Source organism: Enhydra lutris, unplaced genomic scaffold (genome assembly GCF_002288905.1).
Source record: "Enhydra lutris kenyoni isolate GAN:26980312 unplaced genomic scaffold, ASM228890v2 scaffoldscaffold69, whole genome shotgun sequence".
NCBI classification, from domain to species: domain Eukaryota; kingdom Metazoa; phylum Chordata; class Mammalia; order Carnivora; family Mustelidae; genus Enhydra; species Enhydra lutris.
In genome coordinates this window covers 702,674-730,191 of record NW_019154153.1, presented here as the reverse complement: position 1 = coordinate 730,191, position 27,518 = coordinate 702,674, and the positions used below count along the sequence as shown (strand labels likewise).

Here is a 27,518-nt window from a genome sequence, read left to right as displayed (position 1 = left end):
ATAACTTGTGAGCTGAGTAAAGGTGTTGCCAAAAAGTTGGAATAATGAAGGATTTGTGGGTTGGGGTTACTTGTGTGATGGAGAGAAGATACTTGACTAGTATTTAGGAGGCAAATCTAGAGATACATTCTTTAGAAGAATTTTTCTTAATGTCAGTAGCCTCCCCATTTCAGAAACAGTATCTAGCATATCTAAACTGCCTGCCCCGCTTGTAGGATAAAGATCTTAGAGAACTTTCTTTAGTTTTACAGTGTTAGATGTGTGATAATGGTTTTTTGTCTTCTGGTTTATTTGGGTGTTTTGGGTTTGTGTTTTTTATTTGTTTGTTTTTCATTTTCATCTCATTTCTTACTCATTTCAGGTTTTTACCTTGTAGTAACAAACTTTTAAACTCAGGCTCATAGAATTTGAAAGGTCAGGTGGCTTTCACATCAGCACAAAAGTCAAGGGAAGAAATGAAAATAAGTAATTTCAGCCCTAGCTTCACAATTCTGGTTTACAGAATGGCTCAGAACCAGTTATACTGGAAAGTATGCAGAGTAAAATAATAGGTTATGATAGTAATGGTCCTATTGTCCTTTATCTTTGGTTAGATTTCTTGGGCAGTCACTTTCCCAGTGACCAACTGAAATCTTTATGTTAATGTCATTTGTGTGGAACAACAAGGGAGAATCCTAGCCAGTCTTGAGTAATTTTACAAATTTCTATGCAGTTGCCTTTTTCTTTTCTGTATCTTAAGGCAAAACAGTGGCCCCTCCCACCAAACTCCCAGTTTTATTCATTGTTTTATTTGTAAAGTATAAATGTTAAGGTTTCAAAGTCTTGCACATTGGAATTGTGACCCTGGGTTCTTGTATCATTTTTAAAGTTTATTGAGATGAGAGTACTTTTTAAGACGTCACTTTTATTAAATATTAAATCTATAATAGCGGTGTCTCAACTTCCTCAGTTTCTCTTCTCTGGTCCAACATATTCATAGGATTACCTCCCAAAGACTACAAATTATGTAAATCATAGGGACCAAAACTTCTTAGCTTATTTCAAATTTCCATTGTTTTAATGTTAGTTATATATTCCCATACGTTTATTCTATAGATGATAAAATCGACTTGAGGTTATGATATAAACTCCCTACCTATCCAATACTATTTGTTGAATAGATTGAATTCAGTAAAAATTGGATCTTAGAGCAAAAAACTGATCTTACATTCTTGTGTATTGACTCTATACACTTAATTGGCTCTTTACAGGAGACCCCTGTGCTTAGCAGAATAGAAAAACAGAAGCGCAAAGAGGAGGAAGAAGAACGTCAAATTCTTCTCGCAGTGCAGAAGAAGGAGCAGGAGCAGATGTTAAAGGAAGAGAGAAAACGAGAGCTGGAGGAAAAGGTCAAGGCCGTAGAAGGTATGTGGGCTCTCTGAGCAGTACATGTGGTATGAGAATAGCCCTCCTCTGGCCAAAGCCAAATCAAACTAGGTTCTCTCCGACATCTAAGCTGCTACTGGCAATTTCTGTTTAAATAACTTGTTAATTGCACTCTTTCTTGTGTATTCTGCTGGATCCAATCTCATTGTATATGCAGTCCTTCTATAGCACCTGTATTTGTTATTCTTGGTGTTCCTGTCAGTCTTACTACTTATTGCCTTCATCTGTGTACATCCTGCATGTGAAATGGAAAAAAAATATTGAGGTATTAATGACATGTTTCATAGAAATAATTTTAACCACAATTGAAATAATGTGCTAAAGAAAAATCTTAAAAAAATTTTTAAGTATGGCACTATACATATCAAGAGTACTACCATTAATTTTATTAGGGCAAATCATTTTTCTCAGACTTGGGTCTAGGTTTTGGTCTTGGTGTAATGAGATTTTTCTTTCCTTTGCAGTTAGTACAAAGGATAATAACTGTCCCTAGATGTATCAGATAGCAGTTGTGTTTATAAGCTAAACCTGATAAATAAATCATATGGTAACAGATCATCTGCTTAGTTGAACACAGACCAGTATTTATTTCTTTAAGTAAATTTACTGGTTTAAAATTTTTTTTTTAAGATTTTTATTTATTTATTTGACAGAGAGAGATCACAAGTAGGAAGAGAGGCAGGCAGAGAGAGGGGAAGGGGGAAGCAGGCTCCCTGCTGAGCAGAGAGCCCGATGCGGGACTCGATCCCAGGACCCTGAGATCATGACCTGAGCCGAAGGCAGCGGCTTAACCCACTGAGCCACCCAGGCGCCCCTGAAGGTTTAAATTGAATAAAACCACATAACCTGAATTTGACTTTTTAATGCAGTGTCTCAGTGCAAAATTTAAATAAGTTTTGGCTGTAAAACTTAAAGGATTCTGCCTTATTAAGTGCTTTTTTGCCTTCTGTTTCTTCATAGGGTAACCCATTCCTACTGTGATCACTTCTTCATTATAAAACCCTTAGTGCATTTAATCTACAAATTTAGCCTGTGTGACAATATGTAGTATATCCTACTTATAAAGTGTTTCATGGCTTTCATTTCCAATGCTAGATTTAAATCCTCAGGACAGTAACTATGGCTTTAATTTTTGTAGTTTTTAAGGGGATTCTGTATTCTCAGTCTGGTTTTTATTTGCTGCACTGTTCTCATTTGACTTTTATACAGACAGATTCAAAATTTATTTTTATGGTTTAGTTTCTCTACCTTGAAGATTAATAATACCTGTGTTATAGATTGTTCTTTAAGTCAACAAATATTTTTTGAGCACCCATTCTGTGCCAGGCTTTGTTCTAGGAATATAGATATTAAACAAAAGAAACTAATCCTTTCGTGGGGCTTAAATTCCAGTGGTGGGAAGACAGAAGAAACAAATACTGTAGAATCACAGCTGGTGGTGAAAGATGTGAAGAAAAATAGGTTTAGAGATAAAGAGTGACGTGATATGGGTGGCATTTAGATAAGCTTGTCAAGAAAGCCCTTTCTGAATTTGTGACATTTCATAATAAAGTGAATGAAGGTGCCATATGAACATCTGATGGGGGAATGGAGAGGAAATAGCAGGTGCACAGGCCCTGAGGAAGGAATATGCAGGGGGAGGCCAGTATGGACCAAAGTAAGCAAAGTAAGGGGAAAACGGGCAGGAAATGAGTTCATAGAGGTAACCAGGGATCAGATCACTTAGGGCTATGCACGCCTTGTTAGAAAGGTTAAATAAAAACGGGTAGTCCCTAGCACACAGCAAGCTCACAAATGATAGTTATCATGGGGAAAACGTAGAGGGAGTTTTTACAGACTGTAAAATAGTTACAGCAATAAATTTTTCCTGAATTCTTGGAAGGTAAGTAAAAAAGGCAGAAGCAATAATGGATTTTTCCCCCCTAGGATTTGTATTTATTGGGTGGGAGGAGCATAGGGAGAGGAAGATAGAAATTTGAGCATACTCTGCACTGAGAATGTATTAAGTACAAAAGGCACAAGCTACAAAGGGAGGGAGATTGATATGTTTGAGTACATGAATTGTTTAAAACTTACATATAACATAAACACCATAATCAAAATGGAAAGACAAGTCAACATAGAAGATAATTTTAACACATAACCAACAAAGACATATTCTCCAGATTCTTTAAAGCACTTCTCTAAATCCATTAGAAATGGAATAATCCAAAGGAAAAGGGCAAAGTATTTAAGCAAGAAATTCACACAAGAGGATGCTAAATGGTCAGTAAACATGGAAATATGTTTAGTATCACTCCAGTCAGGAAAATGCAAATGAAAGCATCAAAATTCTTTATCAGTACTTCCCAATTTGGCAGAATTGCTAGTTTTATCATACCAAGTGAGTGTAACTCACACCACTAGTGAAAGAATAGCTGTACCCCTTTGGAAAGCACTGTGGCAGTTCCACTGCTGGGTGTGCATCCCAGAGAACTCACACATGTGCACAAGAAGGCATGTCAAAAGACTTGTACTATAATACTATTTGTAAGTTGCAAAAAATTGCAACCAACTAGACAGAACTACTGTACTAAAGTTACTAAAGCAAAAATGTTAAAATCTGCCAGTTTGTTAGGTTCATGGATATTCATTAATTTAGTTACACTTTTCTTTAATCCTGAAATCATTTTTTAAAAAAACAATATTGTAAGTCATTGATAGCATTTGACTAATTATAGTAGAAATAGATTTAAGTTTATAAGTGAATAATGTAAAAATAACACAAGTCAAACAGAACTAGATGGAGAATAGTTAGCAGGGTCATGTCATGCTCCTAGCAGGGGACATATGTAGAGCCTGTCCCTCAGGGAAGAAAATAGAAGATGTGTCCTGGCTTCTCCCTTCCATTTTTATGTCTTTCTGTCTGACAGTGCTCTTTATCTCCCTGCCTCTTTTCTTTACTCCTGACCTTCCGGTTCCCTGCTGGCACTGAGTGTCCCATCAGGCTAGTAGTGGAATGCCAAGTGTGTTTCTCATGGCTATGGCTGTGAGCCAGAAAAAAATCATCCCTGTCTTCCAGCTCCTTGCCAATTCCAGCTGGCATCTTTCCCTTGTTCCCAGCCAAATTTATGATTACCCCTTGCTTGGTAAGGGCCAGCTGCCAGTGGTGGGGTAGATTGAAGAGCAAAGACAATTGGTGTGCAAGGATGCCTTTGTAAATACCAAACTTTGCGAGCTTAGATATGCATATAAAATCCCATGTATGTTAGGATTGAGAGTCTGGTCCTTAAAAAAGCAGATGTTGTTTTTCTGAGAGAAAGATTGGAAAGGCCTCAGGTATTCAGAGAAGGATATCTTCATTCAGTCTTGTATTTTTTTTCCTTTTTCTTCTAATTCTATTTTTCTTCAGACTTGCTCTTTCCTCCCTCTCCATCCCAGACCACCCTCATCCCTTCCCAGCATAAAGGAAATGCATAAAGGAAATGGGTTCCACAAGTATGTATATATATATATATATATATATATATATATATTTTTTTTTTTTTTTTTTTAAGATTTAATTTATTTATTTAACAGAGAGAGAGACAGTGAGAAAGTGAACATAAGCAGGGGGAGTGAGAGAGGGAGACACAGGCTTCCCGCTGAGCAGGGAGCATGACGTGGGGCTCGATCCCAGGACTCTGGGATCATGACCTGAACTGAAGGCAGACTCTTAATGACTGAGCCACCCAGGCTCCCCACAAATTTATATTTTTTCATAATGTATTCCATCTATAGAATCATCCTTAATACCAAGAGGATGGCAAAAGAAACAAAAATAATCTTATGATACAGGTGATCTTTATTTCTTTCTTCTCTAAAATGGTTAACAAACATGTTATCATCTAAAGAGTGCTTAACCTCACTTGTACCATAATGCCCTGTGTTCATTGTAGATCGAGCAAAGAGGAGAAAGCTCAGGGAAGAAAGGGCATGGCTGCTGGCCCAAGGGAAGGAGCTCCCCCCAGAACTTTCCCATCTGGACCCTAGTTCTCCCATGAGAGAAGAAAAAAAGACTAAAGACCTGTGAGTATTTAATGATACTAACAGTAGTAACCAGGAACATTGGTGAAGTACTATGGCATTGTGCTAAGCACTTCTCTCATTTAATTCTTAAAACAACCCTGTGTGGCAGGTAATATTCAGTGTTCATGAGCTTCTCGCTCTTCTCTATGCCTTTATTATTATTCTCTATGCCTATTTTATTATTCTTAAAAATATAGATATATTATTATTATTTAGATTACAAAAATATTCATTAGGGTAAAATAAAATCCTGGAAATAATGTGCTCCTAAATAAACAACATTATAGAATCAGAAATTAAGTTGTGGATCATCTAAGTCAGTTCCATCATTTTACAGATGATAAAAATGCTTCTCCCCTTAGGCTTGCTAACCTTCATCTTCATAATTATTTTCTAGAGATTATCAGTGTTACACACTAACGTTAAAGACAGTTTATTGAAACTGTTCCAAACCTTGGTATAATCAGCTCTGTGTCTGTGACTGAATTAAGAGAGCTAAGGAGAAGGTGGTCAAAGTTATTCTTTCTTTTTTTGTGATTCACAGCTTTGAGTTGGATGATGATTTCACTGCCATGTATAAAGGTCAGTTCCCATTCTCAACTATTATTATCTCTGATAGAAGTACTCCTGTGTGAGTGCGTTAATTAAGTTCTCTTCTTTGGCTTTCAGTTCTAGATGTGGTAAAGGCTCACAAGGATTCCTGGCCTTTTTTAGAACCTGTGGATGAATCATATGCCCCAAACTATTACCAGATTATTAAGGTAGAGGCTACCATGGTGTTTGTTTCTTTCTTGATTTTTGTTGCTGGTTTTGTTTAAAGCTCACCTGTTGTTCCTTGAGAATCAGGGTTGCTGGGTATATGCTGGGCTCCTGAGCATCTCATAGTGGTGTGATTCCCTTGCCTCATAAGGACTAGGAGGTGTTTTTTCCTCCAACATGTTGTAATTTAATGTGTCTTATTTTAGGTCCCCATGGATATCTCAAGCATGGAGAAGAAACTGAACGGAGGTTTATACTGTACCAAGGAGGAATTTGTAAATGACATGAAGACTATGTTCAGGAATTGTCGAAAATATAATGGGGAAAGTAGTGGTAAGTGGGGAAGGAGTTTGCTATGGATACACTTATTATCCATTTCAACCAAGAACAGAATACCTCCTTTTTTAGAAATACACAAAAACAGAAGTGCATCTCTTTTAGAAATATTTTGACCTTTCACTGAGACTGTAAACAAAATGTACATTTAAAGCCATGGGATTGGCCACTCTGACTACTTACACAACATGTGCCAAAACCACGTCTATCCTGTGTGACAAAAGAATGTATCTAGTGGCTAACTGGGCTCAGGTTATTTTTCATTATTGTAGAGACCAGGCTGGATTTAGATTGTACTGCGCTTCCTTAAACAGAGACTGCTAACTACTGACCAGACTGACCCTAGATTCTTTTTTTTTTTTTTTTTTTTTTAAGATTTTTTTTTATTTATTTACTTGACAGAGATCACAAGCAGGCAGAAAGGCAGACAGAGAGAGGGAGAGGAGGAAGCAGACTCCCCACCAAGCAGAGAGCCCGATGCGGGGCTCGATCCCAGGACCCCGGGATCATGACCTGAGCTGAAGGCAGAGGCTTTAACCCACTGAGCCACCCAGGATTCCCCTGACCCTGGATTCTTAAATCATCTTGAGAAGTCCACAGAGTAGATCTCCAATTACAAAGAATGTATGGCTCCAAGTGTAGAAACGTATACTCTTTTATACAGTAGTTCAAATGCTTTAGCTTAAAAACTAAGCAGCTTTGGGACACATGGATGTCTCTGTCAGTTAAGGACCTGACTCTGGATTCTGGGTCAGGGTTAGGGTTATCATCTAAGGGGTCATCAGGGAGCCTGCTTCCTCCTCTCTCTCTGCCTGCCTCTCTGCCTGCTTGTGATCTCTGTCAAATAAATAAAATCTTTAAAAAAGGGGGGGGGGGTCATGAGATCAAGAGATCATGCATGTAGCCCTGCATTCAGCAGAGTCTGCTTAAGATTCTCTCTCTCCCGCTCCCTCCCCTAGTTTCACTCTCCCTCTCAAATAAATAAGTCTTTAAAAAAAAAGATAAAACTTAGTAGCTTCAGTGACTGTGTTTAATAATGCTGTGATTTAGCCTTGAAGAATTAAATCTGTCTTGGTTTAAGTTAAGAATCTGATTCCAGCCATACAGCCTAGAGCCTATTAAGGCAAAAACAGTATCTTCATCTTGTATCTGTAGCTGTACAACCTAATATCACTTGAGTTGAATTAAGCTCCAGAGTTTACCCAAAAGGTATCTTTTATTGTTTGTTGGTAAGAGAATTGTCTTTTATGTCCTATAAAAGCTCTATCTGGAAGTCAGTCCTTGTATCTTCCCATAGAATATACCAAGATGTCTGATAATTTAGAGAGATGTTTTCATCGGGCAATGATGAAGCATTTTCCTGGTGAAGATGGAGACACAGATGAAGAATTTTGGATCAGAGAGGATGAAAAGCGGGAGAAGAGGCGGAGCCGGGCTGGACGAAGCGGTGGAAGCAATGTTTGGACCCGCTCCAGGGACTCTGAAGGGCCCAGCAAGAAACAGCAGCCAGTGGAGAATGGAGGAAAGTCCTTGCCGCCTGCCCGCAGAACTTCCTCTTCTGGGGATAATCAAAGCAGCAGTTCCACACAACTCCCTCGGGAGGTGGGCACCTCAAATGGCCGAGGCTTTTCTCGTCCCCTACATTATGGTGGGATGCCTAACCAGGCACCCCTTTTAAACCAGATGGTAAGGAATAGCTTAAAATTCAACAGTAGTTTCCCCTAGTTCGTGAATTCAAACAGAAGTGAAGCCTTGTTAATTAGTTTCTTTTCCAAAGTAATTTTTCCATATGTGGATGATTTTGTCTCTCCTCACCTGTCCTTTCTTTATTCATTCTTCCTCTTATTTTAAATCTTCTTTTAGTCAGTCTGATGCACTCGCAAGGTAGGTAGAAGTGGGGATTTTAAAAACTTTTCCTGTACAAAGCACAGAAATACACATAGTACATAAAATATACAGCATATCTGTGCAGTTAAAATTTCATGTGGAGGGGGCAGTTGGGGAAAAATTGGCTTATAAGGCTCTTGGGGAAGAGGCACTAAGGAAAAAGAGATTAAGAGACCCCAGTTTGTTTTCTGTCCTGCAATGAGAGATAGCTTTGGGCCCCAGAACTAGCCCCAATCTGGGTGAGCTTATATGCTAGCATTCTGTAGGAACGGCCTTGTTTTCTACCTAATGTCTTCTGTGCTTCCTCTTTTTTCCCCTCTCCTCCTGCCTTTACTCAACGCTCTCCAGAGGCCAGCAGTACCAGGAACATTTGGCCCTCTTCGAGGATCAGATCCTGCCAATTTATATGTCTCCTCTAGGGTCCCAGAACCACACCCTGGAGAACCTATGCAGCAGCATCAGCCTTTTGCCGTGCAGGTAAGCAGTCTACTCAGAATACACAAATGCAAAGGGCTTCACAGATACACTTCAGAAATACAGTCTCTTACCAGGTTAAATTTAATTCATTATCTTCTATTATTTAGAGTCTGTTATTGTAGATTAAGCACTTTATTCTGTGGATCTAATCTCTGCCTCCTTCTGTTTTCTTGTTGCCAGCCTCCAGTTGGAATTAACAACCACCGAGGACCCAGGCTAGGCACTCCAGAAGAGAAGCAAGTGTGTGGGGGGCTGACACACCTCAGTAATGTGGGATCACATTCTGGATCCTTGCAGCTTAGACAGATGGGTGGCACTAGTCAGGATGGAAATATTTATCCCCCGACTCAATTCCAGTCAGGATTTATTCCTCCCAGGCATGGTGGGGCTCCAGCCCGACCCCCAGACTTCCCTGAAAGCTCAGAAATTCCTCCCAGCCACATGTACCGATCGTACAAGTACCTGAATCGAGTACACACCGCTGTCTGGAATGGAAACCATGGTGCTACAAACACAGGACCCTTGGGCACAGATGAGAAGCCCCCCATGGGGCCAGGACCCTCTCACCAGCCTCGAGCTCTTGGTCATATGATGGATTCCCGAGTGATGAGACCTGCTCTTCCCCCAAACCAGTGGACTGAACAATCAAGTTTTCTACCTCATGGAGTTGCTTCTTCAGGGTATATGCGACCACCCTGTAAATCTGGTGGACATCGGTTACAGCCACCTCCAGCCCCAACACCAAGTTCTCTTTTTGGAGCACCCTCCCATGCTCTGCGGGGGGTGCAAGGAGGGGACTCCATGATGGACAGCCCAGAGATGATTGCCATGCAGCAGCTCTCTTCCCGAGTTTGCCCACCAGGTGTGCCTTACCACCCCCGACAGCCTACACCCCCCCATTTATCTGGCCCTTTTTCACAGGTAGCTCACTCGACATCAGTAAGTTTGTCAGCCCCCAAGCCTACCTTGGGGAACCCTGGGAGGACACAGGATAGCAGTGAAACACAAGAGCCTGAGAATGACCGAGGTAATTTACACCATCATTTTTGTCTGATGTCTAACATTTAAGCCATTAATTCATGAGGAATCTTTTTTACCAAGACCGTCAAACTTCTTTCTATCTTGAACTACTCATTCAGGGTTGAGTAAATCATAGTATTGGTCCAGAGATCTGAAAGGATTTCTGGTAGTGATGTAGTCCTTACTGTACTGTGCAGTCTTCTTGAGACTTGTAGATAGAGTAAATCAGTTCTCAGAATGCGCTTTGAGTTTGCTGCATTTTTTTTTTTAACAGGGAGAGATTGCAAGTAGGCAGAGAGGCAGACAGAGAGAAGGGGGGGAGGCAGGCTCCCCGCTGAGCAGAGCCCAATGTGGGGCTCAATCCGAAGACCCTGAGACCATGACCCGAGCTGAAGGCAGAGGCTTAACCTTACTGAGCCACCCAGGCGCCCCTTGCTGCTGTTATATTACACTTGTTTACACAGATGGAAAATCCGAGGCACAAAGCTATTTGCCTTCAACTCACTAGTAAGTGATGGAGCTGAGATTTGTATCCAGACCCACTGGATCCAGCATCCATGCTCTCAACCACTACATCATCAAAGTGCCTTTAGAAATGACCCTCTTGGGCGCCTGTGTGGCTCAGTTGATTAAGCAACTGCCTTCGGCTCAGGTCATGATCCTGGAGTCCCGGGATCGAGTCCGACATCGGGCTCCCAGCTCCATGGGCAGTCTGCTTCTCCCTCTGACCTCTCCTCTCATGCTCTCTCACTCTCTCTCTCTCTCAAATAAATAAAATCTTAAAAAAATAAATAAATAAGTAAAATAAAAATGACCCTCTTGGGAGGGGGGTCAGGAGGGGGGTGGTGGGGTTATGGACATTGGGGAGGGTATGTGCTATGGTGAGTACTGTGAAATGTGTAAACCTGGCGATTCACAGACCTGTACCCCTGGGGATAAAAATACATTATATGTTTATTAAAAAATTAAAAAATTAATTTAAAAAATGACCTTCTTAAACATTATCATTATAGGATAAGTTTTCAGTATTTAAAGTCTGATTATTTCCATTCTTCTATTCCTGGGACACATGTTTATAGCTACTAAGAAGCAAAGTTTGAAAGGGATTTCTTAGAAATAGCTTAGGCTCAGGTCATGATCCCCAGGTCCTGGGATCGAGCCCCATGTCATACTCCCTGCTCATTGGGAGTCTGCTTCTCCCTTTGCTCCTCCCCGCTGCTCGTGCTCTCTCTCTCACTCTCTTGTTGTCTCTCAAATAAGCAAATAAAATCTTTAAAAAGGGTGAGAGATTAACCTGAAAATTGAGAAGATGAAAGGAATACTATTTGTAATGAGTGCTTGTTTCTAGGATAGGTGTCCACCATGTATATTATTTTTTTCAATATATGACTAGAGAGGGGCATGTGGGTGGCTCAGTCACTTAAGCATCTGACTCGTGATTTAGGGTCAGGTCATGATCTCAGGGTTTTGAGGTCAAGCCCTGTGTCAGGCTCTGTGCCCAGCATGGACTCTGCTTTAGAATCTCTCCATCTGCCCCTCCCCCCCATTTGCACTCATACTCTCTCTCAGTAAATAAAATCATTTTAGAAAAGGAAGACTTATCTTTTATCAGATATGGATAGTTCACCTAAAATTGATGATAGGCCTAGAACTCAGATTTAGTTTTTATTTTTATTTATTTAGCTATGTACTAATACTTTTTTTTTTTTTTTTAAAGATTTTATTTATTTATTTGACAGAGAGAGATCACAAGTAGATGGAGAGGCAGGCAGAGAGAGAGAGAGAGGGAAGTAGGATCTCTGCCGAGCAGAAAACCCAATGCGGGACTCGATCCCAGGACCCTGAGATCATGACCCGAGCCAAAGGCAGCGGCTTAACCCACTGAGCCACCCAGGCGCCCCTAATACTTTTTTTTAAAACTATAATTCCACTGTAGTTAACATACAGAGTTACTGTGATTCAGCACTTCAATACATTACTCAGTACTCCTCGTGATAAGTGTGCTCTTAATCTTCATCACCTATTTCACCCATCTTTCCACTGCCTGCCCTCTGGTAACGATCGGTTTGTTCTCTGTAGTTAAGAGTCTGTTTTTTGGTTTGTCTCTCTTTTTCTTTGTTCATTTGTTTTGTTTTTGAAATTTCACATATGACTGAAATCATATGGTATTTGTCTTTCTCTGATTTATTTCACTTAGCACTATACCTTTGATCCACATTGATGCAAATAGCAATATTCATTATTTTTGTGGCTGAATAATATTCCATTGTGTATACATACCACCTCTTCATCCATCCATCTTTCAGTAGACACAGGCTTCCATATCTTGACTATTGTAGTTAGAGCTACAGTAAACATAGGGATGCATATAAACCTTTTCAAATTAGTGTTTCATATTCTTTGGATAAATACCCAGTAGTGGAATTAATGCTAATTCTATTTTTATTTTTTTGAGTTACATCCATACTCTTTTACAGAGTGGCTGCACCAGTTTGCATTCCCACCCACAGTGTCCAAGGGTTCATTTTTCTCTACATCCTCACCAACATTTTTAGTTTCTTATGTTTTTTTTTTTAATTTTAGCCGTTCTGATGGGTATGAAGTGGTTTCGATTTGCATTTCCTTTATGATAAGTGATGTTGAGCATCTTTTCATGTGTCCTTTGGCTATCTAAATGTTTTGTTTGAAGAAATGCATGTTCATGTCTTCTGCCCATTTTTAATTGGATTATTTGGGTTTTGGGTGTTGAGTTCTACCAGTTCTTTATATATTTTGGATACTAACCCTTTATCAGATGTCATTTGCAAATGTCTTCCCCTATTTCCTTTTAGTTTTATTGATTATTTTCTTTGCTCTGCAGAATCTTTCTGTTTTCAGGTAGTCCCAGTACTTCATTTTTGCTTTTGTTTCCATTGCCTCTGGAGACCTGTCTATCCTGTTTTGCAAGTGGTTGTTCAGTTCTCTGAGCACCGTTTGTTGAAGAGACTGTCTTTTTCACATTGCATATCCTTGCCTCCTTTGTGAAGGATTAATTCACCATATAATGGTGGGTTCATTTCTGGGCTGTTTTGTTCCTCTGATCTATGTGTCTTTTTTTGTGCCACTATGATTCTGTTTTGGTTATGACCACTTTGTAGTATAGCTTGATATCTGGGACTGGGACAGCTCCAGCTTTGTTTTTCTTTGTCCTGACTGCTTTGCCTATTTGGGGTCTTTTGTGGTTCCATACAAATTTTAATTCTAGTTCTGTGAAAAATGCTGTTGGTGTTGAAATAGAGATTGTATTGAATTTATAGATTGCTTTGGGTGACGTGGACATCTTAACAATATCTGTTCTTTTTTTTTTTTTTTTTTTTTTAAGATTTTATTTGTTTATTTGAGAGAGAGAGAGAGGATGAGTGTGGGGAGGGACAGGAGGAGAGGCAGGCTCCCAGCTGAGCAGGGAGCCCAGTGTGGGACTTGATCCCAGAACCCTGGGATCATGACCCAAGCTGAAGGCAGACCCTTAACCAACTGAGCCACCCAGGTGTCCCAACCTCCGTGTACTTTTGTTCTTTCTAGATTTCTTTTTGTGGTAGATTTCTAGTTTGATAACGTTATGATCAGAAAAGATGCATGGTATGACTTCAGTCTTTTCAAATTTGTTGAGATTTGTTTTGTGACCTACCATTTGATCTCTTTTGGAGAATGTTCCATATGCACTTGAAAGGAGTATGTATTTTGATGTTTTAGGATGGAATGTTTAGAATGTATCTGTTAGATCCGGATGGTATGTCATTCAAAAAGCCACTGGCCGGACACCTGGGCGACTAAGTCAATTAAGCATCTGACTCTTGATTTCAGCTCAAGTAGTGAGATTGAGCCTGGTGTTAGGCTCACTGCTGGGTATGGAGCCTTCTTAAGATTTTCTCTGTCAAGGAGCACCTGGTAGGTCAGTCAGTTAAGCCTCTGACTCATGTCAAGATTGCAGGTTCCTGGGATCAAGCCCAGCATCAGGCTCTGTGCTCATCAAGGAGTCTGCTTCTCCCTGCCCTTCAGCCTCTGTCCCCACTCGTTTCTGTTTCCTCTCTCTCAAATAAATAAAATTTAAAAAAAAAAAAAAAAAAAAACTGACCCAAGATTCTTTGTTCCTCTGCCTCTCCCCAACTCTAAAAAACAAAATAAAAGCTACTCCTTCCTTGTTGATTTTCTGTTTGCATGATCTGTCCATTGATATAAGTGGGGTGTGAAATTCCCCTGCTAGTACTATATTCCTATCAATTACTTCCTGTATGTTTGCTATTAGTTACTTTATGAATTTGGGTGCTCCCATGTTTGGTACATAAATATTTACTATTGCTACATCTTCTTGTTGAATCTTCCCTTTATGATTTTGTAGTGTCCTTCTTTTTTTCTTTTTACAGTCTTTGTGTAAAGTTTTTTTTGTCAGGTACCTGGGTTGCTCAGTCATTAAGCAGCTGCCTTAGGTTCAGGTCATGATCCCAGGGTCCTGGGATCAAGCCCCACATCAGGCTCCCTGCTCAGCAGGAAGCCTGCTTCTCCCTCTCCCTCTCCCCCTGCTTGTATTCCCTCTCTTGCTGTCTCTCTGTCAAATAAATAAATAAAAATCTTCAAAAAATATAAAATCTATCTTGTCTGATTTAAATATTGCTATCTCAGGTTTCTTTTGACATCCATTTGCATGATAAATTCTCCATCCCTTTTTTTTCAGTCTGCATATGTTTTTCACTCTGAAATGAGTCTCTCATAGGCACCATATAGAAGGGTCTTTTTTTTTTATCCATTCCATCACCCTGTATCTTTTGATTGTAACATTTAGTCCATTTACATTTAGAGTAGTTATTGATAGGTATGTACATACTGATATTATTACTTTTTTCATGGATATATTTGTAGTTCTCTGTTCCTTTTTTCTCTTGCTATCTTCTGTCATGGTTTGCTGGTGTTCTGTAGTGAATCCAAGTATACTTGGATTCCTTTCTCTGTATTTGTTGCATATCAATTACTGGTTTTTGATCTGTGGTTACTATTAGGTATATATATATACCATCTTCTACATATAGCAGTCTGTATTAAACTGATGGTCACTTAAGTTTGAACCTATTCTTTATTGCCACCATGCTTCCGCAACTCCCCCAGGTTTTAGGCATATGGAGTCATACTTCATATCCTTTTATTTTATGAATCACTTGACTGATTTTTGTAGATCATTTTACTGCTTTTGTGCTTCCTACTTTTCTTATTCCTGCTTATGGTCTTTCCTTTCCACTCAGAGTTCCCTTTAACATTTCTGATAGGTTTGGTGTAGTGGTGATAAACTTTTGTTTGTCAGGGAAACTCTAGAATTCTTTGCTGCTGGTGTTTTTTTTTCTTTCAGCACTTTTAGCACTATCCTCTCATTCCCTTCTAGCCTGTAAAGTTTCTGCTGAAAATTGAGCTTATGGTCTTACAGGGTTTCTCTTTTATATAACTATTTTCTTTTTGTCTTTCTTACTTTAAAAAACTTTCTCACTACATTTTTGTCTTTTTAATTCCTGTGTGTTTTCATGTTGACCTCCTTGAGTTGATTTTGTTGGGGCATCTCTGTGCCTCCTGGATCTGGATTTTTGTTTCCTTCCCAGATTCGGGAAGTTTTCAGCTATTATTTCTTCAAAATAATTTTATTCCCCCCCCTTCTTTCCTGGGATCCATATAATGTCATTATTATTACATGTAATGGTTGTCACTGAGTTCTCTGTTTTCTTTTTTTTTCACCTATTCAGTTTAATCGCATTCTGTCTTGCAAGTTTCTGATTCTTTCTTCTTCCTCTAGTGTACTGTTAATCCACTGTAGTGTATTTTTCATTTCAATTATTGTGTTCTTTATCTCTGATTTGTTCTTTTTTGTTTTCTGTCTTTCTTGAGGGTCTCTTTGAGGTCCTCCACTCCTTTCTCAGGTCCAGTGAAGATCTCTGTGACCATTACTTTAAATTCTCTATCAGGCATATTACTTACTTCCATTTCATTTCGTTCTCTTGCTGTGATTTTTGTCCTGTTCTTTCCTTTGGGACATACTCCTCATCTCTTCATTTTATCTGACTCTCTGTGTCTGTTTCTATGTGTTAGGAAAATTAGCTGTGTCCTCTGCTCTTGGAAGTAATGGCCTTGTGAAGAAGAGGTACTATAGTGCCCTGCAGTGCAATCCCCTGTTCAGAACCTGGCGCTTCAGGGGTTTCTCCTGTGTGTGTTGTGTGCATCCTGCTATTGTGACTGAGCCACATTTGCCTTCAGTCCAGTCATGTGCAGTGGCTCTGTTTGCCTTTTGTGGGCAGGGTTTGATCCCTGTGTTGTTAGTGGGCCAGTCTGGTGCCACCCTGGGCTTGAGTTGAGTCAGACCAGGCATTTGCCACAGGTGAGGTAGCGCCAAACTGCTGGGTGCTTTCCCTGTGTTGTCCTCCGAGCAGCTTTCATTGGTGTGGATGGCTTTCAGTCAAAATAGCTGTCTGCCCTCTCTCCAGGGAAGGAGTCTCTCTGGAGGGGTGCTGGTCCTTTTCCTGGCTGCTTGCACTTCTCCAGGCTTGCGACACCGCTTTGGTTGGGCTCCAGCCAAGGGCATATTGGAGGTGCCAGGTCAACAGGAAAATGCAGGAACAGGCCCATGGAGTGCCAGGAAGCTCTGCATCCGTCCACTACAGAAGAGCACTGCAGCTGCCCAGGCTTGGATGGAGGGGGTATTTCTGTAGGAGAACGTTGGGGAGGGGCAAACTGTTCTGCTATGTAACCAGTGTTAGCCCTGCACTGGTTCCTGCAGGTGTCCATCTATCAAGGCTGGGAGCAGAGGAGGAAAATGGTGTTGGCCACCTCTTTTGTTCTTAGAGAGGTCTCCCAAAGATCCCTGCCCCTCCAATATACACTCATTAGTAAATAAATCTCCTTTCCACATATGTCAGGTATTTTTCACACTGCTGCTTCTATGCTTAATCTCAGTGGCACTGTTGTACTGTCTCTTTAAGGGCAGGGACTCTACCATCCTGGCTCTCGCAGAGCTGAGCCCCCTGAGTTTTTTGGGTTTTTTGTTTTTTGTTTTTGTTTTTTTTTTTTTTAGATTTTATTTATTTATTTGACAGACAAAGATCACAAGTAGGCAGAGAGGCAGGCAGAGAGAGAGAAGGAAGCAGGCTCCCTGCCAGGCAGAGAGCCCGACGTGGGGTTTGATCCCAGGACCCGAGATCATGACCTGAGCTGAAGGCAGAGGCTTTAACCCACTGAGCCACACAGGCGGCCCCCCCCACTGAGTTTTAATAAGGTGTTAATAAGCCCCCAGATTCTTGGGCCCCTCTGGTTTTCAAAGCCGAATGTTACAGGGATTGATTTTACCCATTCAGGTCCCCCATGCCTGGGGTTCCTGGTTTGGGATCTCCTCTGCCCTATTCTCTGTGCTGGTGCACCGAGGACAATCCCAAAGATCCACTTGGCTCCTGACAACATCTCTGTCCTTCACACCCTCTGTGATGTGGCCTCTGCTCTACATTTAGCTGTGGAGAGTCCGTTTTGACAGTTTTCAAGTCTTTTCCTGGGTTATTTATACTAATATGGGTGTTACCTAGTTATCTGGTTGTATCCATGAGAGGAGATGAGCTTAGGATCCTCCTACCCTGCCATCTTCCCCAACCTAGTCTTCCTTTTATTTATTTATTTTTTTTAATTTATTCATTTGAGAGAGAGAATGAGAAGCAGGCTCCCCACAGCAGGGAACCCGATTTGGGACTCAACCCCAGGACCCTGGGATCAGGACCTAAGCCAAGGGCAGATGCTTTACCAGCTGAGCCACCCAGTGCCCCTCAGACTTTTTAAAAGTGTTCGTTTTGAGGGAAAGCCTGTTTTGTGACCACCAGCTCTAGCTAATCAGTCTAATACTGATTGCAGATGGGGTCTGGAATTCACCCTCTGATGAAACTGTGAATAAGTCTATTTGTTTCCATGTTTTATGTTGATAAAATAATGAGAAGTGTAGATTTAAATTGTATAACTTTTACCTTTGATTTTTCAACCAGCACTAGTTTATTAGTTGACTGAGATTTTAGTGGGTCTTTAAAAGTTGTAATGTATGAGTCTTTAATCTTGTCTTTATCTGTTTTTACATCCGTTTTTAGAATTGTATTTAGATCACACCTGAGCAACAACTCTGTTCTACCTGAAAAATTATAAAAAATAAGACCATATTTCTGGTCTGACACAATAGCAATGTAAAGAATCCTGAGTTTGTAATTAAGCATTTGAGTCTAGTAAATTAATTTATTTGTGTGTAGTAAATTTCTGTCGTGTACAAGTACTAAGAGTGGTGGGGAAGGAAACAGTCCGTGCTGCTGTGGAACGCACGTTCTGATGGGGCAGACGTCAGGATGCAGCCCTCTTGATATAGATCCATCATGTTCTGGTTCTTATTGTATCTCCATAAAGGACATGCATGTACCTGAATTACCTCACGCTCACACAGCACAGCAAGAGAGAGGTAGGGACATCTCCATTCTTTGGCAGACTTTATGAGTAGCTATAGAGGTGCTAGGTCTTACTTCTTGGTCTATAAGGAGGAGTTTGCAAAGGCCTCAACATCATGAATCCTTTCAGGGACTCAAAATTTTTAGCTGATGCTTGAACTGCCATATATCCACCACAGCCCCATCTGTCCCTGACTGCCTTCATGTTCTTTTCACTACCATCCCCATCAGTATTGTCATTTCAGCTACTGAATTACTATTTTGTTCTACATTTTTCTTATAGCAGATCCCTTGCCTGGGCTTGAGGAGAAACCACCAAACATGGGTGCTTCAGAGGGGGTGTACCTCAAACAGCTACCTCACCCTACACCTCCCTTGCAGACCGACTGTACCAGGCAGAGCTCACCACAAGAAAGGGAAACAGAGGGCCCAGAGCTCAAAAGCGACTCCTCAGAATCTGGCGACAACTGGAAGGCAACAAAGAGCAAGAACACATGGCCCACGGAGAGTGGCTCTACCAGCCCAGCCTCCCAGGGGTGTATGCGAGACCTCTCCACTCTGGCAGAGAGAGGGGCTCTCCCCGAAAACGGACTGATTATTGAAGCATCCCCTTGTGGCTCAGAAGGGAAAGGCCTTGGTGGTAGTGGTTCAGAAAAGCCACTCTGCCCCAGAGGCAAAACGCTACCGGAAACCATGCCATGTACAAGGCAGAACCCAGCCACGCCTCCCAACACAGACCCCAATCTGATGGGAGGCGCTGTAAGCCAGTTTTCCCCCTTGTACATGTCTGGCCTGGAATACCCAAATTCAGCTACACATTACCACATCAGTCCAGGCCTGCAAGGTTTGGGCCCTGTGATGGGAAGTAAACCCTCAGTGTCCCATCCTCAGCATTTCCCCCCTAGGGGCTTTCAGTCTAACAACCCTCATTCTGGAGTCTTTCCCCGGTATCGCCCCCCCCAAGGAATGAGGTATTCCTACCAGTCACCACCTCAGCCTTCCTACCATCACTATCAGCGAACTCCTTATTATCCATGTCCACAGGGCTTTTCTGACTGGCAGAGACATCTTCATCCCCCAGGAAGTCCAAGTGGGCTCCCACCTAATCCAGCCCCCCCACCAAGGCCCCTCTTCTCAGATAAGAGCACCTTGGCTAATCTGCAAGGCTGTGAGACACTGAATGCTGCCTTAACTTCCCCAACCCAAATGGATGCGGTGGCTGCTAAAGTAGTCTCAACTGATGGGCAGAATCCTGGTCCAGAGGAAGACAAGCTGGATGAATCTATGGAGAGGCCAGAGAGTCCCAAAGAGTTTTTAGACCTGGACAACCATAATGCAGCTACCAAGCGGCAGAGCTCATTGTCAGCAAGCGAGTATCTTTATGGAACTCCTCCTCCACCTCTGAGTTCAGGGATGGGATTTGGTTCATCAACTTTCCAGCCTCATGGCATGATGCTACAGACGGGGCCTCCTTACACACCTCAGAGGCCCGCCAGTCATTTCCAGCCCAGGGCTTATTCTTCCCCCGTGACTGCTCACCCGCCTCACCATCCAGTGGCTGCCCAGCCCAACGGCCTCTCTCAGGAAGGCCCCATCTATCGCTGCCAAGAAGAGGGCCTGGGTCACTTTCAAGCTGTAATGATGGAACAAATTGGCACTGGAAGTGGAATAAGGGGACCTTTCCAGGAAATGTACAGACCATCAGGGTAAGAGTACGTTAAATGGTTTCCTTGGTTTTTGTTTTTTGTTGGGTTGTTTTGTTTTGGTTTTTCCTGAGAAAAGAATAGATGTTAGTTTTAGAAAGAAAAATGGCCTTAGAAATGAAGGTGATAACCTTTAGTGGTCTGGGTCCAAGGAAAGCGTGGGAATCCTTGATAACTGGAGACTTAATAGAAATGTTGCTGGCTTAGAGTCCAGTTTTATCTTTGGCATTTTTTTTCCCTCATGAAAGTGAACTGGCATGTAAATGTTCAGTTAGTTTTGAGACTGGAAACGTCAGAGCCACAGTTGGAGAGCCATAGGCAGAGGTGTCCGCATTGCTGCTAAGTTCAGATGCTCTGGTCAAGATAAAATAGGTCTCTCTCAAACCTTGAGGTTGAGGGAGGTCATCTGTAATGTTCAGGTTTTATCCCTTACCTCTCAATTCTCCCCCTAACACTGAATAAAGAAACAGGTTTATCCAGAATTAAAACAAGTCAAATACAGTTTCCTTGAGAATTTTCCAAATAATGATGTTTTTAAGACTCAGTGAGGTGATCTGAGCTGTGCTGGTTGAAAATCAGGAGATTTTCAAATTAGTAATATATAAAAGAAGTTTAAATGAAGTTGTTTACATTAAGGTTATGAAGCCTAATCTCAAAACCAGTACCATCCAACTTAAACTCTAATGTGCCCCTTTTAGTGCCAGCCTAAGCTTACCCCCAAGACCTCTTCCACATTTAACATTTTGCCATATTAATTTTATACCTCACTAAATATGTTTGTTTTATTTGTCTTTTCTTTTAAACCATTGGGAAGTAAGTTGCAGACTTCATGACTGCATGCATTTGCTAGGGATAATGACATTCTCCTGGAGCACGATATCAAACTGTTACTCCACCCGCAGAAAATAGCACTGATAGTGGTTTAATGTAGAGTCCTTATTTAATTTCTCCAGTTGTCCCCAAAATGTCTTTTATAGCTGTGTTTGTTTTATCTCCCCTCCGCCAGCCAAGATACATGTAAGGTTAACGTTTTTACATTTGGTTGCTCTGTTTAGTCTCTTAATTTACAACGTGGATTCTATCTTTGTTTTGTTCCATTTTGCTTTTCAAAGATTCGAGGCTAGTTCTCATGTGTGATGTCCCAGATTTTGGATTCTTTTCATTGTTCCCTCCTGTTTGGAGTCCAGTTAAACCCATGTCAAGAGCCCTCCTAGGTGGTATCATGTACTGACTGCATCACACCTGGAGGCACAAAATGTCACTTTTCTTCTCATATCGATTCCATAATTGATTCCTAAATAATTAAGGCAGTATCTGCCTGAGATTTTCGTAATTGAAGTAACTCTTTCCTTTCTGATTAGTATGTCTTCATTAATTCTTAACTGCTCTTTTCTTGTGGCTATAGAATGCAAATGCATCCAGGCCAGTCACAGTCCTCGTTCCCAAAGACCCCAGCACCAGCAGCGTCCCAGGAAGAGCTACCACCACATAAGCCCCCCACACTTCCTCTCGATCAGGTAAAAATTATCAAAACTTAGAACTTCTGTTGTGATTCCAGGGAGTAGGAAATGTTCATTGTGAGTTTATTGTGACTCTGAGAAAATCTTTTAAGGTGTCCTGTTAATAGAGGACCTTGAACTGGAAAGTGCATCATGTCCTACTGCCAGCCAAGGAGAAAGGGCCACTCGGGCCGGGTGCTCCCAATGGATTCCACAGTGGGGAAAAAAACGAGATGACCTCAGAAGTAGCTTCTGTATTGTTTCCATGTGTTTCTCTTCTTGTGTTAACCAGCTGTTTGGGGATTGTTCAAGCCTCATTTTTCCAAATTGACCACTAGCATTTATTTTGATATGGTAGCTTCATATTTTTTATCTCTTTCCACCTATTTCATCAGAGAGATGACGCACTCAGGTTGTTTGTTTGTTTTTAAAGATTCCATTTATTCATTTGACAGAGATCACAAAGTAGGCAGAGAGGCAGACAGAGAGAGAGGAGGAAGCAGGCTCCCTGCTGAGCAGAGAGCCCGATGCGGGGCTCGATCCCAGGATCCCGGGATCATGACCTGAGCTGAAGGCAGAGGCCCCAACCCACCGAGCCATCCAGGTGCCCCCGCACTCAGGTTTTTAAAAGTAGCTCCCTTCAAGTGCTTCTTGTGTGCAAATCACTGCGTTCCGGCTCTCTCCACGCACTGTCTCACTTCCCCCTCTTCCTTGACCACTGTGAAGTGATTGTCATCAGCAACATCAGTTTCATCCCCTAGTGTGCGGGGAGTCCTACTGCTCCTGAGAGCTGAGGTTGGGGGTCTGCGTGCAGAGGTCTGGAGCCTGATAGCCCACCCTCTGGAAGTAAACTGTGATGGCTAAAACAAGACCAAGCCACTTTCCCTGATGGAGAGGAACATGTACAGCTCTTTGGCTTATTGAATTACTTTAAACAACACAATTGTTGATTTTGCCTAATTGTCTTTAATTGTCTCTCAGAGCTAGTCCAAGGAGGAAATAAACCCCAAGGAAACAGAAAGCTGCACATGAAGACTGGAACATGGAGAATTTAGGGAAATGATCCCTGCCCATCTCTATTCCTGTTACCCTGCCACACCCCTTCACAGGGCATCCCATCTCGCCGTCCAAGAGCTGGAGCCTTTCCTGGAGCCTTAGAAGCATACTCCTTAGACTAACACCAGCTTGTAAAGGTCCTTGGTTGGGGAATCTCTCGTATGGCTGATGGTCAAGAACAAATGAACTGAAATTAATGATGGCTGTTCTAAGTCCTGAGACTCTCGTTCAGGGAAAATCATCTTAAACTTGGGGGAGGGGGTCACACTTAAGAATGGAGTGGTGCTTCTGAACTTTCATGAGCAGCTAAACTCAGGTATATATTTGGGGAAGGGACTACTCGTAGTATTAATGTGTTTGGAGCTGGGTCCAGTTTACAGAATTTTCATGTTGCCTTTTAAAAATAATTTTTGTTGTTGGTGGTGAATGTATTGTACATAAGTGGGAAGGGTGGGTGGGGATGTGGAAGAAATGGAAGTCCTAACTGTGGTGGGCACGCAGCACTAGAGTGATCCTTATCTGTTTACAATCATGTCACACTGAATACTTTCGGGAGCTGGAGAAGAGGGTAGAAAAAGTTTACTCTTGTAAATCGTCACTGTTTTTTCAGGGACTAGCCGTCCTTTGTTCGTTAAAGGCCTTCTTTCCAATCAGCCGGAGAGGGTACCATTGCACTGCCCCCTGACTGTTGAGTGTCTCGGTTTGGAGGTGGAGTGCTCACGCACAGCCTCCCAGAAGCGTCAGCCTAGAAGACAGTCTGCCTCTCATCCAGTGGCCCAGAGCCTGGATTTCAGAGAGCATTGCCCTTCCTGATTTGCCACCAGCCCTACCGGATAGCTGTAAACCAGTATCAGGAATTGGGATCACTAGAGTGTTTTGCTTATTAGAATATAAAATGAATCATCCTCTTCACAGACCTGCTGGGCCTGTGATCTGGTAGACATCACACAAAGCTTTCTGGCACGAATCACAGTTTGTGGAAGTGACTACTCAGGTTTGTATATGTTAGTATCAATAAAGAAATTGCACAGTTTTGAATAGGAAAAATGTATTCTATAGATTTACAGTTTGAATTTAGGAATATCTCAGTATATATAGTTTTAATTCATGTTAAGTGAATCATAGTAAAATAAGTCATGGTGATTTAAAATAGCTTTCAGGAACAAGTTCTTGGAAATCATTTGTCATATCTGTGATAGAAAACAATTCTACAGTATTAAATTACTTTGTTATGGTTTTAGAAGTGAATTACACTGGATTGTTCTTGTTTAGCATTCTGTATTTGATTTTAGCTGAGATGCCACCAAAGTTAGGACTCCTATGTTTTAAACTTCGAATATCCCACAAAGGGGGGGGGGGGGAGAGAAAAAAAAAGTAAGGAAAAATGCCCTGAAATTAACAGGTTTTTGTAAAGAATAGCATATTTTTAAGCATGCCTTTGGGATAGTAGAAAAGCTCCCATATAATATTAATCTGCCCTAGTTTCTTACAAATTCAGCCTTGTGAGGGGCCATTAGAATCTTTCCCTCCAATTCCAGCATCCTTGATGAAACATGGAACTATCATTTTTAAAGTTTGCTATGCTATGCTATTTAGGAAAAGAAACAAATTGCAAACATCCATGTTATAGAGATGGAACCCAAGACACCAGCTCCAGTGTAAAGGAAACTCATACAAATAAGGGAATGATTATTGAGCTGACACTGTGGCTCATGGCTCAGGCAGGATTGAGAGTTGCGTAGGGAACACAGGAGCCTTTAAGATGTGATGTGCAAAAACATAGATTTTTTTCTGTAATAGACTCCAGTTTTAAATTTGATGTGCGTTTAAGTGGAATGAGTTTTGAGGCTGTGTTCTCATTTGGTCCTAATTCTGGTTAGAAAGCGGTCACTGGCATGATCTGGTTTGGAAGCATGAAGAGGTCAGTGCTGTCCCTGTAGGAAGAACATGGTTCAGCTCTTGAGCATAGGATAAGTTCACATGGCCGATGCATTACTCCTCCTGTTTTTGTGTCTGTGTAGAAGCAGGGAGGAGAGAAAGACCAACTGGTCTTGATAGCTGGCTCAGGTCTAGTTAGAGTCGTCTAGACCCTGAAGGCCGACAGCCTTCATCTTCTCACGTGAACGTTGGTGTGAGAGAGAGGCCTTTGGCTGCTGCCTGACACAAGTAGCTACAGGGTCTGTTCCCCTGGTGCTGAGGTTGGAGGCATTGCTTTGTGCTAAAGGACCCTGGGGTGTGGGGAGGAGTGGACCATAAGCAATAGTTGGGCTGATCTGTGCCCATTTTCCTCCCCCTCCCCCCGCCCCCATTTGAGGTAACCTTTTCTCCTCTCCCAGCCCCTTACCCCGTTACCTGTTGCTAGAGAAAAGCTGTGAACAATATAGGAAGAAATCAGTCAATTCTTTTATCCTGAGCCTGCCTTCTTAGTATATAGAGAGGTGAGAAAATGTTAAGGAAGAACAATATCAAGAATTGAACTACTGTATCATAACACTGGGAGCAAGAGCAACAGCAGACTTGCCAACCTGGTTGTGCCCCATGTGGGAGCTGGGTTGTGCATTACAGGTACCAGCAGTCAGGAGCTGCAAGACTGCAGGAGCACATGTGACCATGGAGCTGCTGGGACCTGCTGAGCACTCCTCCCCCAAGCGGGACTTATTCTTCTCTCCTATCTTTCTCCTCTGGCACTTCTCTTCCCAAGTGTCTTAAACAGATGCAGATCCATTTGCCCTCTTCTCCATGAGGGGGTGGTGGTGTGTGATATGTTATAACTAGAAAGTAGTGTGTGAGGAGGTCCTAAAAATGGTCCGCTGTCGGGCTAGGAGGACTCTCACATGGTGTCCTCGGGTCAGCTCTCAGGAGTCCTCAGGAGTCCCCAGGAGCGGGGAACTGGGCTCCACGGGAAATGAGGAAACTCGCACACCTGTCTGATTGAACAGTCCTGGCTAGCCTTTATTAGCGTTGTTAATAAGTTAGGATCTTTTTCCCTAAGACCCAGGAGGAATAAACAACCCAGAAAGAAAAGTAAAGCTTTTTGAAAGGTTTCTGGTTTGGGTTTGTTGTTTGTTTTTCCCTCAGAGTCTGTTCTTTTAAAAAGTAGTTGTTGGTTGAAATTTATTATGGTAGATTCATGTGAAGAGTAAGGGCAAAATGTGAAGATTCTTGTTCATATAACTTCTTCCATCCCACCTTCTAAAAATAAAGTGAAAGCCACTCTTCCTCTCCTTAATCACATTGGTTTGGTTCAGTCAGTGCACATGAGCTTCTTAGTCACGAATCTTTTATTCCTGCTGAGCCCAAGCTCTCAGAAGACAAAACTGTCATGCTCCTCTTCATGTTTATGTTCATTGAAAACCTGAAGATCTGTAGGGGGTGTGTGCACCTTCGTTCACTCAGACCACAGCTTTCAGTGTCGATTCACCGGGGCCTAGCGCTCAGACCTTGGAAATGCTTCTCATTAGTAATTGGTGTCATTACCCCATGGCACGTGTCTGCTGTATTATCATTTATGGTAACTCCTAGAGTCAAAGAGGATGCAAAGTGCTGTCCAGAACATGCGAAATCCCAGTGTTGTGGTCATCACCGATGTCAGAAACAAGCTCTCGATCCATACCACTTGGTTGGATTTTCCTTCCCCTTTTTTCCTTTAATGAAAATTCAAATCTATAAATAATATGCTGCTCTTAAGACCTACCTAATCTGAAATTTCACAGCAAGTCTGACCTGAGCAGTCCCAAGACAAGGACAGTTACATAGTGTCAGAATGCTGACATGCTCTCAAAGAATGAAGGCTTAGAGTTTTCGAGCATTATTGCTAGCGCCCCCACCTTGTGACTGTCAGTCCACTCACCCCTGCCAGCTTCTGCATGGACCTCCAGTGAGGAAGTCAGCTCCGTGTGTGTGTGTGTGTGTGTGTGTGTGTGTGTGAGAGAGAGAGAGAGAGAGAGAGAGAGAGAGAGAGTTTAATGATTGTTCCACCTTGGGGGGTTTCTGGAATGCATTCCCGGCTAATAGCTTTCTGTTCAACACTCCAGTGAGAATACTGGGAATTTGGGTTGAGCAGGCAGGGGCTTTTATTCCTAGGCTCACATAACTGTCTAGGAACTAAGAATGTGATTGAGATTTGCTGCATGATAAGAAATCCTTTTTCCTTTTTTGGTGGGTTGGACTCTCTGTAATATGGAGCCTTAGGACACCAAGCCTTGCCCTGCTTTTCATTTGGGAAAACAGAACTTGAGTGAACATTTCTGCATGTCATCTCTTATATGAAGCTGTGACACAAGCTTTGTCTCCAGGTTGGGTGTTTACGTGTCTCTGCTTTGTAGGTCTTTGCTAACCAGAAATTTAGAGGGGCTGTCTCCCCAGCTCGTCTTTGTCTCTCACTGCGTACCAGGGGACTGACTGAACTTTTAAGTAGAAACGCCTGATAACCAACTAATTGTCCTGCATGTGTTTTTGGAAAGGGTGGGATGGGGTTGGGAACAGGGGGTGTGGATGTTGAGTAAGTTATTGAAATGCTGAACCCCGTTCAGTATCCTTCGTGTGACCCTTTTTCCCTAGCTGGGACTCAGGTACCTCACTCTCCTGCCTTGCACACAGCTCCTGGGACCCCAGGCCAGTCTCCACCAGCCTGCGGCACACAGTGTCAGGGATTCTTTGCTCCTGCTGCAAAAGCCGTGTGAGCTTTCCTGGCCAGTACTGGAAAGGAGAATGCTATTTATTTTTATATTGTGTATATTTTGTCGTGGTCTGCTGATTCCCTGTTTCACTGAGAGCGACACTTACCTCAATAGTTAGTTCAATATTGTGTGTTTGGATAATTTTTTAAAAGA

At 41.9% G+C, this 27,518-nt stretch overlaps 1 protein-coding gene across 1 annotated transcript in view; it reads left to right on the top strand.

Moving 5' to 3' along the window:
• The window catches only part of LOC111159751 (cat eye syndrome critical region protein 2), a 176,323-nt gene extending 153,300 nt beyond the window's left edge, over positions 1-23,023 (top strand). Inside the window, exons 9-19 of the mRNA XM_022522335.1 lie at positions 1,251-1,404; positions 5,343-5,472; positions 6,017-6,054; positions 6,142-6,233; positions 6,438-6,564; positions 7,865-8,253; positions 8,803-8,931; positions 9,112-9,958; positions 18,712-20,134; positions 21,537-21,648; positions 22,612-23,023. Of these exons, the coding sequence (XP_022378043.1) occupies positions 1,251-1,404; positions 5,343-5,472; positions 6,017-6,054; positions 6,142-6,233; positions 6,438-6,564; positions 7,865-8,253; positions 8,803-8,931; positions 9,112-9,958; positions 18,712-20,134; positions 21,537-21,648; positions 22,612-22,617 (3,447 nt within the window). The 3' untranslated portion in view covers positions 22,618-23,023. The remainder of the gene's footprint in view (positions 1-1,250; positions 1,405-5,342; positions 5,473-6,016; positions 6,055-6,141; positions 6,234-6,437; positions 6,565-7,864; positions 8,254-8,802; positions 8,932-9,111; positions 9,959-18,711; positions 20,135-21,536; positions 21,649-22,611) is intronic.
• Positions 23,024-27,518: the final 4,495 nt, after the last annotated feature.